At 41.4% G+C, this 13,987-nt stretch overlaps 1 protein-coding gene across 1 annotated transcript in view; it reads right to left on the bottom strand.

Moving 5' to 3' along the window:
- Positions 1 to 13,987, bottom strand: part of COL4A4 (collagen type IV alpha 4 chain) — a gene marked incomplete at its 5' end in the record, with an annotated part of 118,387 nt that overhangs the window by 51,407 nt on the left and 52,993 nt on the right. The window contains 3 exons of the mRNA XM_082658683.1: positions 984 to 1,090; positions 2,035 to 2,107; positions 12,893 to 13,052. Of these exons, the coding sequence (XP_082514809.1) occupies positions 984 to 1,090; positions 2,035 to 2,107; positions 12,893 to 13,052 (340 nt within the window). The remainder of the gene's footprint in view (positions 1 to 983; positions 1,091 to 2,034; positions 2,108 to 12,892; positions 13,053 to 13,987) is intronic.

Below are 13,987 nucleotides of genomic sequence, written 5' to 3'. Positions count from 1 at the left end.
TAAAGCAGAGAAGATTATTCATATACTCAATATCCGCTGAAAGACCAGAAAGCTATAAATACCATCTAACCCAACTTCCAAACTTCCGTCTCTTATTCACATGTATTTTATCAGATAGGAGTCCTATAAAATCAGAACATGGTCCTTCCTTTTTACAACACTCTCAATGGCAGGCTGCATGATCTGGTGGAAACAGCAGGTACTGGAAATAAGAAAGACTGGGTTTGCCCTCCTGCTTAGCCTACTTGATAGATTGTCGACCTTGAGTAACGTACCCTAAGCCTCCATCTCCTTACTGTAAACTCTCAAAGATAATTGTTCCTCAGAAGACAACAGTTAGGAGTAAAACATCTAGCTCAGTTTGTGTGGCACTGCAAGCATTCAAAACTACCTCATGTGCCAAGATATTTTAAGTTCCTGCTTATGTCTCACAGTCTTTTCTTATGAACTTCATCAGCTACACGTGGACTCCACCCAAAACATGTCTGAAAAATGCAGAATTATCATTTATCAGTGGGACCTTCCATCAGCCAATATGTCTATCCAGTGGATCTGCACTAGTTCCTCCTTTCTTGCTTGCCACTTCCCCTCATGTGCTTCTTCATCAGAGAACAGAACTGAAGGTAATTATCAGGACCTGTGTGCTATCCTCCACCCTACAGAGTCAACTGAACAGACCTGAAACCAGTGCGGGCTCTGTAGAGACAAGGGCCCCAGAAGGAAATAAGCACCACGAGAAGAATATAAAGACTAGGGAGAGAAACTCTTGCTATGATGAACTGCACTCGGGATTTTAGACCATCTGCAATAAGCCATACCTTTTGTAACAGCCATCTTTTTGTGGCAGGGAATCAAAGGCGACTCTGATTTACAGCACGTTGACACGTTACCGTTCAGCTTTTTTAAACTGAGAAGGGGAAAACAGATGCTTTGTGACCATGTAAGAGAGTGAAACTCTATAGCAGGAGAAGAGTTATACACACCAGCGGTCCTGGGTCCCCTTTTTCTCCAGCATATCCATCTCGACCGTGTTGTCCCTGCTGCCCCGGAAATCCTGGGGGCCCATCAGGACCTCTTTCTCCTTTATGCCCTGGTAACAAAGGCCGAAAGAGTCAAGCCCTTCTCAGCAATGGAATAAGTAGAAGGAAACAAAGGACTAAAGATAAAGGCAATGACCATGACCCTGGGCTGGTAGAGGTTCCTCTGAGCGTCTCAGTTGACTAAAGTCACACGAAGACCACCATGCAAAAGTCAAAGGGGAGACTGACAATTGCCAAGCCCATTGAATCTCTTATTTGGGAAATGTTTCTTTTCCTGTTCTGACAAGGAGGTTGTGTGTGGAAGTGCCAATCCCTACAGCATCTTCCTCTGCTTGTGTGACACCAAACACGGTATGCCATCCCCTGGCCATAGTGAGTGGGGGAATGGTCCATGGTTGGGCCCATGCCCCAGGCTAATCCAGTCCTTCCTGGACCTTTTTTATTCTAACTGGAGCAGAAGGAGGTAGAGTTTTCTTTCACCTCTGGCTGTAAGAACTTGGAGCTACCTGGGGGCATGTACCCATAGCCCAGAGAAAACCAGACAGGGCGAAAATGCAGATGGTGCAAAGAAAGATGCAAGATGCCGAGACAGCCTTCTCATGCAGTTGTCCCGGTGCAAACCATACACCTAACCTTTCAAATTTTGTTTAAGTCAATAAATGACTTCTCTAAAAACACTACTTCAAGCTGGGTTTTTGTCGCTTACAACCAAAATATTCTTGATTAATACAGGATACTATAATGCACTGAATAAATGCTAGGCAAACCAAAGGAGGTCTTGTTTCAAACCCAGTTCACAACAATGAGGATTTGAGCACAGGATTTAGGCTCAACATTCACACGACTCTGAAGGGCAGGGAGTATTTTTTTTAAGCAATCGCAACAGTCCCAAATCTTATTATAGAATTCATCTGCAGTCACAGGAGAAATTAATGCAAGAGAATGGTTCATACATCATTCAGAAAATGGCAGGGAGCTGATTGATTATGCCCACCTTTCACTCTTGATACAACCAGGTCACCTTTTTCTCCTTTGCTGCCAGGTGGTCCTGAGGTACCAGGTTTTCCCTTGGTAAAAAACACGAGGAAAAAATCAGTTTAACTGTGATGGGTCAAAAGTTATTTGTATACATCTAACCTCTCTCTTCTTTCCTTCTAAATCACCTGTTCTAGATTCTAGTTTGGTACTGTTGGTGTCATTCTCTTCCCCACCTTCCAAGGGGGGGTCCTGCCTTACAAAACTGAGGTTCTTGAACTGCCTGTGAAAGCTGGTGGCATCTGAGTAACCACTGTGCCTGAGTCAGCAGAAATGTGTCACTGTCAGTTTCTTGGTTTTGGTAATGTACTGCGGTTCTGTAAGATATTCACTGGGGGAAGCCAGGTGAAGTGTACATGGGACCTCTGGGTATGATTGTGCAACTTCTTGTGAGTCATAACATAAAAATTTATCTCAAAATAATTTACAATTAAAAAAGTTAACTATCTTGAGTGTTGTCATGTAGAATTGGGAGGAAAGGAGGGGAGAGGTTAACCACTGCAGCTGGCACTAGAGCAGAACACAGAGGTTTAGGAATGAATGTGATGAAAAACACTGTGATATTGTAGAACATTGATGAGCAAGAGAAGGAATCTTTCTGTAATCAATGTATTTCCTCTGTATGGCAAGTAAACAACTGATTTTGGCCAATGGGCTCATCATCTTTTAACTTCAACACTGCCCTGAGCCTGGACTATTTCAGTCACAGTTTTGTGTTACATGTTATTAAATAGTAAGACATATCAAAAATCTGTAATCCTACCTCTGGTATATGAGAATGACCAAGCATTACAGTAAATACAGTTATAGAAGCACTGTATATAGCTTAAGGTCACTTATCTGGTGACCTCAATGATCAAGAAACACAGACAAGAATTTGGAAGGAGGTAAAAATGACTGAGCAGACCACTTGCTTTGCTTACACAGATGCCACTTTGTCTTTTTTTCATACAATCTTAACAGCATGGTCAAGCAAGCTTAATTATCTTTTTAACTGGCCTCTATTAGTTCATGAGCAGTGAACTACAAAGGGGGGTAGAGGTACAAGTAGAGAAAGGACAATGGCAGCATCAAACAGTAAGAGCAAAGAAAAAGCCTAAAATGTATACAACAGGTATCAAAACTAAAGTGGACAAAATGATTGGGAGCCATTTAATGTACAGAAAATACAGCTCCACACACTACTCAATACTCCCATTCAGAGCACCACCTAAATGAGCTCCAGAGACGGGCGCGAGCCGCGGCTAACAGCGCAGACACCAGAGATGGGCATGAGACGCTAAGGCTGCTGCTGCAGCCACCAAGAGGCCTGTGTGCGAGCACAGGTCACTCTCCACACCTCCCCTCCCAGGAGCCTGTGCAGCCCGCCACTGCCAGGGTCCCGGGATCCAGGTACAACTTCCCTGGGAGAACACACGGCGCGCCTCAGGCTGTGGCAACATCACACCGACCTCCGCCGCCGCAGGCTCGCCCCGCATTCCGTGCCCCTCCCTCTCCCCGGTCTGAGTGAGCAGACCCCCCAGATCAGCTGCTCCTTTAACCCCGTCCTGTCTGGGCGGGGAACAGACGCCAGAGGGCGACCTACACGCAGAGGAGGGGCGAAATCCAAAGCTGAGCCCCAGGAGCTGTGCGAACAAAGAAGAGAAGGGGAAACCTCTCCCAGCAGCCTCAGGGGCAGCGGATTAAAGCTCCACAATCATCTCTGGAATACCTGGATAGTCAATGAATCAACCCAAAATTGAAGTGGTGGACTTTGGGAGCAACTGTAGACTTGGGGTTTGTTTTCTGCATCTAATTTGTTTCTGGCTTTATGTTTATCTTACTTTAGTATTTAGAGCTTATTGTCATTGGTAGATTTGTTTATTGATTTGGTTGCTCTCTTCCTTTTTTTAATTAATATATATATACATATTTTTTTCCTTTCTCTCTTTTTCTGAGGGTGTAAGTGTATGCTTCTTTGTGTGATTTTGTCTGTATAGCTTTACTTTTACCATTTGTCCTAGGGTTCTGTCTGTCCGTTTTTTTTTTTAGTATAGTTTTGAGCGCTTGTTATCATTGGTGGATTTGTTTTTTAGTTTGGTTGCTCTCTTCTTTCTATCTTTCTTTTTTTATTACTTTTTTATTTTTAATAAGTTTTATTATTTTAATAACTTTATTTATTTATTTTATTTATTTTTTTCTCACATTTCTTCTGAGCCGTGTGGCTGACAGGGTCTTGGTGCTCTGACCAGGTGTCAGGCTTGAGCCTCTGAGGTGGGAGAGCCAAGTTCAGGACACTGGTCCACCAGAGGCCTCCCAGCTCCACGTAATATCAAACAGCGAAAGCTCTCACAGAGATCTCCATCTCAACACTAAGACCCAACTCCACTGAGCGACCAGCAAGCTACAGTGCTGGACATCCTATGCCAAACAAATAGCAAGATAGGAACACAACCCCACCTATTAGCAGAGAGGCTGCCTAAAATCATAATAAGTTCACAGACACCCCAAAACACACCACCAGATGCGGTCCTGCCCACCAGAAGGACAAGATCCAGCCTCATCCACCAGAACACAGCCACCAGTCCCCTCCACCAGGAAGCCTACACAACCCACTGAACCAACCTTAGTCACTGGGGGCAGACACCAAAAACAACGGGAACTACAAACCTGCAGGCTACGCAAAGGAGACCCTAAACACGGTAAGTTAAGCAAAATGAGAAGACAGAGAAACATACAGCAGATGAAGGAGCAAGGTAAAAACGCACCAGACCAAACAAATGAAGAGGAAATAGGCAGTCTACCTGAAAAAGAATTCAGAGTAATGATAGCAAAGATATCCAAAGTCTTGGAAATAGAATGGAGAAAATACAAGAAACGTTTAACAAGGACACAGAAGAACCAAAGAGCAAACAAACAATGATGAACAACACAATAAATGAAATTAAAAATTCTCTAGAAGGAATCAATAGCAGAATAAGTGAGGCAGAAGAACAGATAAGTGACCTGGAAGATAAAATAGTGGAAATAACTACTGCAGAGCAGAATAAAGAAAAAAGAATGAAAAGAATTGAGGGCAGTCACAGAGACCTCTGGGACAACATTAAACGTACCAACATTTGAATTATAGGGGTCCCAGAAGAAGAAGAGAAAAAAAGGGACTGAGAAAATATTTGAAGAGATTATAGTTGAAAACTTCCCTAACATGGGAAAGGAAATAGTCAATCAAGTCCAGGAAGCACAGAGAGTCCATACAGGATAAATCCAAGGAGAAACATGTCAAGACACATATTAACCAAACTATCAAAAATTAAACACAAAGAAAAAATATTAAAAGCAGCAAGGGAAAAGCAACAAATAACATACAAGGGAATCCCCAAAAGGTTAACAGCTGATCTTTCAGCAGGAGCTCCGCAAGCCAGAAGGGAGTGTCAGGACATATTTAAAGTGATAAAAGGGAAAAACCTACAAACAAGATTACTCTACCCAGCAAGAATCTCATTCAGATTTGATGGAGAAATTAAAACCTTTACAGACAAGCAAAAGCTAAGAGAATTCAGCACCACCAAACCAGCTTTAAAACAAATGCTAAAGGAACTTCTCTAGGCAGGAAACACAAGAGAAGGAAAAGACCTACAATAACAAACCCAAAACAATTAAGGAACATACATATCGAAAATTACCTTAAATGTAAATGGATTAAATGCTCCAACCAAAAGACATAGACTGGCTGAATGGATACAAAAACAAGACCTGTATATATGCTGTCTACAAGAGACCCACTTCAGACCTAGGGACACATACAGACTGAAAGTGAGGGGATGGAAAAAGATATTCCATGCAAATGGAAATCAAAAGATAGCTGGAGTAGCAATTCTCATATCAGACAAAATAGACTTTAAAATAAAGACTATTACAAGAGACAAAGAAGGACACTAAATAATGATCAAGGGATCAATCCAAGAAGAAGATATAACAATTGTAAATATTTATGCACCCAACATAGGAGCACCTTAATACCTAAGGCACATGCTAACAGCCATAAAAGGGGAAATCGATGGTAACACAGTCATAGTAGGGGACTTTAACACCCCACTTTCACCAATGGACAGATCATCCAAAATGAAAATAAATAAGGAAACACAAGCTTTAAATGATACATTAAACATGATGGACTTAATTGATATTTATAGGATGTTCCATCCCAAAACAACAGAATACACTTTCTTCTCAAGTGCGCATGGAACATTCTCCAGGATAGATCATATCTTGGGTAACAAATCAAGCCTTGGTAAATTTAAAAAATTGAAATCATATCAAGTATCATTTCCAACCACAACATTATGAGACTAGATATCAATTACAGGAAAAAATCTGTAAAAAAATACAAACACATGGAGGCTAAACAATACACTACTAAATAACCAAGAGATCACTGAAGAAATCAAAAAAGAAATTAAAAAATACCTAGAAACAAATGACAATGAAAACATGATGACCCAAAACCCATGGGATGCAGCAAAAGCAGTTCTAAGAGGGGAGTTTATAGCAATAGAATGTTACCTCAAGAAACAAGAAACACCTCAAATAAACAAACTAACCTTACATCTAAAGCAATTAGAGAACGAAGAACAAAATATCCCAAAGTAAGCAGAGGGAAAGAAATCATAAAGATCAGATCAGAAATAAATGAAAAAGAAATGAAGGAAATGACAGGAAAGATCAATAAAACTAAAAGCTGGTTCTTTGAGAAGGTAAAATTGATAAACCATTAGCCAGACTCATCAAGAGAAAAAGGGAGAAGCCTCCAATCAGTAAAATTAGAAATGAAAAAGGAGAAGTAACAACTGACACTGCAGAAATAGCAAGATAGGAACACAACCCCAATCATGAGATATTACTACAAGCAACAATATGCCAATCATGAGATAATCATGAGATATTACTACAAGCAACAATATGCCAGTAAAATGGAAGAAATGGAAAAATTTTTAGAAAAGCACAACCCTCCAAGACTGAACCAGGAAGAAATAGAAAATATAAACAGACCAATCACAAGCACTGAAATTGAAACTGTGATTACAAATCTTCCAACAAACAAAAGGCCAGGACCAGATGGTGTCACAGGTGAATTCTATCAAACATTTAGAGAAGAGCTAACACCTATCCTTGTCAAACTCTTCCAAAATATAGCAGAGGGAAGAACACTCTCCAACTCATTCTACGAGGCCACCATCACCCTGATAAGAAGACCAGACAAAGATGTCACAAGAAAAGAAAACTACAGGCCAATATCACTGATGAACATAGATGCAAAAATCCTCAACAAAGTACTAGCAAACAGAATCCAACAGCACATTAAAAGGATCATACACCATGATCAAGCGGGGTTTATCCCAAGAATGAAAGGTTCTTCAGTATACGCAAATCAATCAATGTGATGCACCATATTAACAAATTGAAGAAAAGCCATATGATCATCTCAATAGATGCAGAAAAAACTTTTGCCAAAATTCAGCACCCATTTATGATAAAAACCCTCCAGAATGTAGACATAGAGGGAACTTACCTCAACATAATAAAGGCCATATATGACAAACCCACAGCCAACATCTTTCTCAGTGGTGAAAAACTGAAACCATTTCCTCTAAGATCAGGAACAAGACAAGGTTACCCACTCTCATCACTATTATTCAACATAGTTTTGGAAGTTTTAGCCACAGAAATCAGAGAAGAAAAAGAAATAAAAGGAATCCAAATCAGAAAAGAAGAAGTAAAGTGTCACTGTTTGCAGATGACATGATACTATACATAATGATGCTACCAGAAAACTACTAGAGCTAATCAGTGAATTTGGTAAAGTAGTAGGATACAAAATTATGCACAGAAATCTCTTGCATTCCTATACACTAATGATGAAAAATCTGAAAGAGAAATTAAGGAAACACTTCCATTTACCACTGCAACAAAAAGAATAAAATACCTAGGAATAAACCTACCTAAAAAGACAAAAGGCCTTTATGCAGAAAACTACAAGACAGTGATGAAAGAAATTAACGATGATACAAACAGATGGAGAGATATACCATGTTCTTGGACTGGATGAATCAACATTGTGAAAATGACTATACTGCCCAAAGCAATCTACAGATTCAATGCAACCCCTATCAAACTACCAATGGCATTTTTCACAGAACTAGAACAAATATTTCACAATTCGTATGGAAACACAAGAGACCCCGAATAGCCAAAGCAATCTTGAGAAAGAAAAACGGAGCTGGAGGAATCAGGCTCTCAGACATCAGACTATACTACAAAGCTTCAGTAATCAAGACAGTATGGTGCTGGCACAAAAACAGAAATATAGATCAAAGGAACAGGATAGAAATTCCAGAGATAAACCCACGCACATATGGTCACCCTATCTTTGATAAAGGAGGCAAGAATATACAATAGAGAAAAGACAGCCTCTTCAATAAGTGGTGCTGGGAAAACTGGACAGGTACATGTAAAAGAATGAAATTAGAACACTTCCTAACACTACGCATAAAAATAAACTCAAAATGGATTAAAGACCTAAATATAAGACAAGACACTATAAAACTCTTAGAGGAAAACATAAGCAGAACACTCTATGACATAAATCACAGCAAGATCCTTTTAGCCCCACCTCCTAGAGAAATGGAAATAAAAACAAAAATAAACAAATGGGACCTAATGAAACTTAAAAGATTTTGCACAGCAAAGGAAACAATAAACAAGATGAAAAGACAACCCTCAGAATGGGAAAAAATATTTGCAAACGAAGCAACTGACAAAGGATTAATTTCCAAAATATACAAGCAGCTCATGCAGCTCACTATCAAAAAGACAAACAAACAATCTAAAAATGGGCAGAAGACCTAAATAGACATTTCTCCAAAGAAGATATACAGATTGCCAACAAACACATGAAAGGATGCTCAACATCACTAATCATTAGAGAAATGCAAATCAAAACTACGATGAGGTATCACCTCACACCAGTCAGAATGGCCATCATCAAAAAATCTACAAACAATAAAATGCTGGAGAGGGTGTGGAGAAAAGGGAACCCTCTTGCACTGTTGGTGGGAATGTAAATTGATACAGCCACTATGGAGAACAGTATGGAGGTTCCTTAGAAAACTAAAAATAGAACTACTATATGACCCAGCAATCCCACTACTGGGCATATACCCTGAGAAAACCATAATTCAAAAAGAGTCATGTACCACAATGTTCATTGCAGCTCTATTTACCATAGCCAAGACATGGAAGCAATCTAAGTGTCCATAAACAGATGAATGGATGAAGAAGATGTGGCACATATATACTATGGAATATTACTCATCCATAAAAAGAAAGCAAATTGAGTTATTTGTAGTGAGGTGGATGGACCTAGAGACTGTCATACAGAGTGAAGTAAGTCAGAAAGAGAAAAACAAATACCATATGCTAACACATATATATGGAATCCAAAAAAAAAAGTTTCTGAAGAACCTATGGGGAGGACAGGAATAAAGATGCAGATGTAGAGAATGGACTTGAGGACATGGGGAGGGGGAAGGGTAAGCTGGGATGAAGTGAGCGAGTGGCATGGACATACATACATTACCAAATGTAAAATAGATAGCTAGTGGGGAGCAGTCACATAGCACAGGGAGATCAGCTCGGTGCTTTGTGTCCAGCTAGAGGGGTGGGATAAGGAGGGTGGGAGGGAGATGCAAGAGGGAGGGGATATGGGGATATATGTATATGTATAGCTGATTCACTTTGTTATACAGCAGAAACTAACACACCATTGTAAAGCAATTATACTCCAATAAAGATGTAAAAAAAATACACAACAACAAAATCTCAGCAGCCACAAGAAATCCTCTCTGCCGGGCAAGTACTAGTTATTTTATACACAGTCTAGGTCAGGAACTTCAACCATGGATGCCCACTGGGGGGCCATGCTCTTCCGAAAAGCAGGCGAGAGGGCATGGTGGAGACTCGAGCCCCCAGACCTCCTCAGCTTCCGGCAGTGGTGGGGATCCAGTGATCTGTGCTAATGGGCTTCCAATTTCTCAAGGGCAGCCATAAACATATTAATAGTACAAAAGCAAACACTGTGAGGACAGAATGAAACACGCTGGAGGTTCAGATTTAGTCCATGGCAGTCTGTGACCTTTGGTTTGCGCTGCAACTCCTCAGGGGCAGCGACCCTGGCCATCTGGTTCACTGGTGTGTACCTTGTAGCTCTCAGAATATACTGTTGAATTGAATTCTTACCAACAAACTCGTAGGACAGGTGTTGTTATATCCATCTTACAGGAACACCACAGAGCTCACCAATGTCAGAGTTGGGATTTGAAGCTTGGTCCATGTGCTCCTAAGCCCTGTGCCTTCCAATAGAGCATCGTGGTGGCAAACCCCCATCCTGGGAACTGCTCTCAGGCTAAGGCAATGAATACAAGGCTTTGGTCCAACCACAGGAAAAACTGCAAGGAACTTAAACCTACTTTTCTGTTTTCTACTTTCCCACAAATCTGTGGCTTCTGGAGCCAGGGACCAGCAGAGGAGAGAGATGTACAGCGGAGTGAGAACACCCAAGAATGCTTGTCTGTGGGTCCTTCAAGCTCCCTCTTTCTGTCCATCCCTCCCTCCCTCCTTTCCTTTCCTGTGCCCCATAGTATGAACTTGGTCCCTAACTGTGATCACAGTGAGATGAATTTAGTACAGAGAAGTCATATGGACAGAATCATACACAGAACAGAGACATCAGAAATACGGCCAGTTTAATGCAACATTGTAAATCAACTACACTTTAATTTAAAATAATTTTTTTTTTTAAATTAAGAGGTAAGTCCTGGAGCAACTGAATTACATAAACCTCCGCCAGGATAACCCTGGCTGAACTAGTAATCCACACTCCAAGATGTTAGCTCTGAGAAGCGACTCAATGTGAAGGAAGAAAAATATTTTAGAGCCAATAAAACCTTCATTATGAAGATTAGGTAACAACATAAAAAAATAACTATGGGACTTCCCTGGTGGCGCAGTGGTTAAGAATCCGCCTGCCAATGCAGGGGACACAGGTTTGAGCCCTGGTCTGGGAAGATCCCACATGCCGCAGAGCAACTAAGCCCGTGAGCCACAACTAGTGAGCCTGCACTCTAGAGCCCGTGAGCCACAACTACTGAGCCTGCGTGCTGCAACTACTGAAGCCCACGTGCTTAGAGCCCATGCTCCGCAACAAGAGATGCCACCGCAACGAGAAGCCCACGCACCACAACGCAGAGTAGCCCCTGATCGCCACAACTAGAGAAGCCCCGTGCACAGCAACAAAGACCCAACGCAGCCAAAAATAAATTTAAAAAAAGATTGTTTTAAAAAATAAAAAATTAAAAAATGACTATAAAATGTTGAATTAAAGAAGCAGACAATAAAATGCAGCCTACTTAATATTGATAATTACAATTATGTTTATTCAACATATGCATATTAAGGACCTAACTTCTCGTTGAGTTGACAAGGTTGGTGCAGGAAGAGCTTAACCATCACCCTCACTTAAGGCTCTCAGACTGGAACCTTAGTTTCATGAGATTTCCTGGGGAAAATGGAAAAGAGTGCACAGGGGCTGATGGTTGGGCTCCTGGCCACCCAAGGATTAAGCCCCTGTAATAAGGGCTGTCTCCAGCCTCCAGGGGAGGGCCCCCAGGGGCACTGATTTTATTCTGAGGGACCGCTCTGCCTCAGCCCGAGTCACTTGGAATGGTCCCTTGGAATGGTCAGCAAATAGAAGTCACCGCAAGATCTCATGCATCCTCTGGCACGAAATATAACATAAACTCTGACGAAGCCGATATCTACAGCTCCACCCGATCTCTCATCTGGATCCCTCACTTGAATCTCATCCCACAGCCCACTTGAGACCTCCGCCTGCTCGTCTAATCGGCACCCCAAACTTAAAATGTGCCCAACAGCACTGCTCCCTCTCCTGCCCCCCAGGCCTGCTCCTCACATTGTCTGTCCATCTTGGCCCCATCCTTTATTTCCCTGCTTTTCATATCCCACATCCAGCCTCACAGCCAGTCTGTTGGCTCTATGGTCAAAATATACCCAGAATCTGACCACTTCCCGTCACACCCAACAGTAATAGGTACACCTGTCCGCCATCATATTTCACCAGGATTACTGCAGCAATAGCCCAGCTAAATCTCCCTGCTTCTTCCCTTGTCTCTTCTGGTCTGTTCTTAACAAAGCTGCCTGAGTGACCCAATTAAAACTATTGTCAGACTCCTCTCTCCTTAAAACTCTCCGCTGGCTGTTCTATGTCATCCAGAGTACAAGCTCGAAGCCAACCCACCTGCAATGCTCCATGCTCTCCAACCCCTCCTAACCTCCAGCCATTTCACTTCAGGTCTGCTCTTTCCCTCACTCTCTCCACGCAAGCCACACCAGATGGTGACGGCCTTTATTGCCATCGGCCATACTCTATATTCACCCGTCTATCTGTTATATGGTGTATGTCCTCCCAACAGAGTAGAGGCCCCCAGAGGGCAGAGATAGTGTTCTGGTCCCTGCTGTATCCCCAGCACCTGGAATAGTACCTGGAACATAGTAGGTGCTCAATAAATATTAGTTGACTGAAGAAATGAATGAATGATGAATGAATGAATGAAAGGATAGAGATGATTTTTTGTCATGAATATACTTATAGATTCAAAACATACAATATATATATATCACTATAAATTGGAGAGAGGTACAAGTGAATTCTATCTCTACCAGTCTCTTTTAACTAGAAAGATTGATACTGGAGAGTTACTCACTGGTGGCCCTGGAGATCCTCTGGCACCAGGAAGGCCTGGGTAACCTTTTTCTCCAAGTCGCCCAGGGAGTCCCAAGTCTCCTTTACTCCCTTGCCTCCCAGGAAGTCCTGGAGGGCCGGGTGGGCCTGAGGGACAAGGCTGGCAGGCACAGAGCCCTGTGCTTCCTAGACAGAGGATAAAAGGCAGCTTTGTCAAATTTCCTGAATGAAATCCCAATAAAGTCTTTACTATACAAAACCAATAGTGCGAATAAGAACAAAAAGGGTCTGATGTGCACAATTCTTATCACAGATAACTGATAACATGTGATGTGGAGAGCACAGGGCATGACCTGGAGGTAGCTATGGTCTATGTGGGTGGACATATCATTTCCAGACAAATGGGGTGTTCTGTCTTAATAAACGCAAACTGACAAAATCTAGGGGAAAAGCCGATGTCTGATTCTATGGAAGAAACTTTGAAAATAAGAAAGTTTCGTATTTTTTAAAGTTTAGAAGTCTCTTATTTGGTTCCTACTAAAAAAAACAAAGTCTCTTAATTTGGTTCCTGCTGAAACAACAACAACAAAATTGGTTAGAGCATAAACTCTGGGCATTTAAAGAATCCAAATAATATGTTAAGAGGGATTATTGATTGTATTGCATGTTACAGCTAATAATTCCCTATAGTGCGTTTTCTAATCATCAGGACCTTTATTTTAAAAAAATGCCTTTAGGACAGTCAAACTCCTCAGCTCTCATACCCACCTGACTCAGTTGGTCAAAAAGGAACCAAACAATTTAGGGTGTAGAAACATAGAGCTATAGGTATTTGATGAGTCTGGGAAAGATGGGGCCCACAGAGAGAAACCAAAATTAAAGATCAATACTGTCCTATCTCTGCTTTTTTCAAGGAATTGAGAGGATCCTGTGGAAAAAGTCATCACTTTGAGACAAATTTCATGGCAGGTAAGTGTCTCCTTTATGCTGTAAGATATAGATTTGACTTTTCGGTAAGTTCTAATCACATCACAAGCACACAGTGAGTTAAGTACTCACGGGGGTAACTAAGGTGAGTGAAGAATCTAAATGAAATCCACATTGTACATTTCACAGT

Source organism: Grampus griseus (assembly GCF_964374135.1).
Source record: "Grampus griseus genome assembly, chromosome: 7".
NCBI lineage: Eukaryota > Metazoa > Chordata > Mammalia > Artiodactyla > Delphinidae > Grampus > Grampus griseus.
Note: the sequence above shows the minus strand (reverse complement) of the source record. Positions and strands in the feature narration are given on the sequence as shown.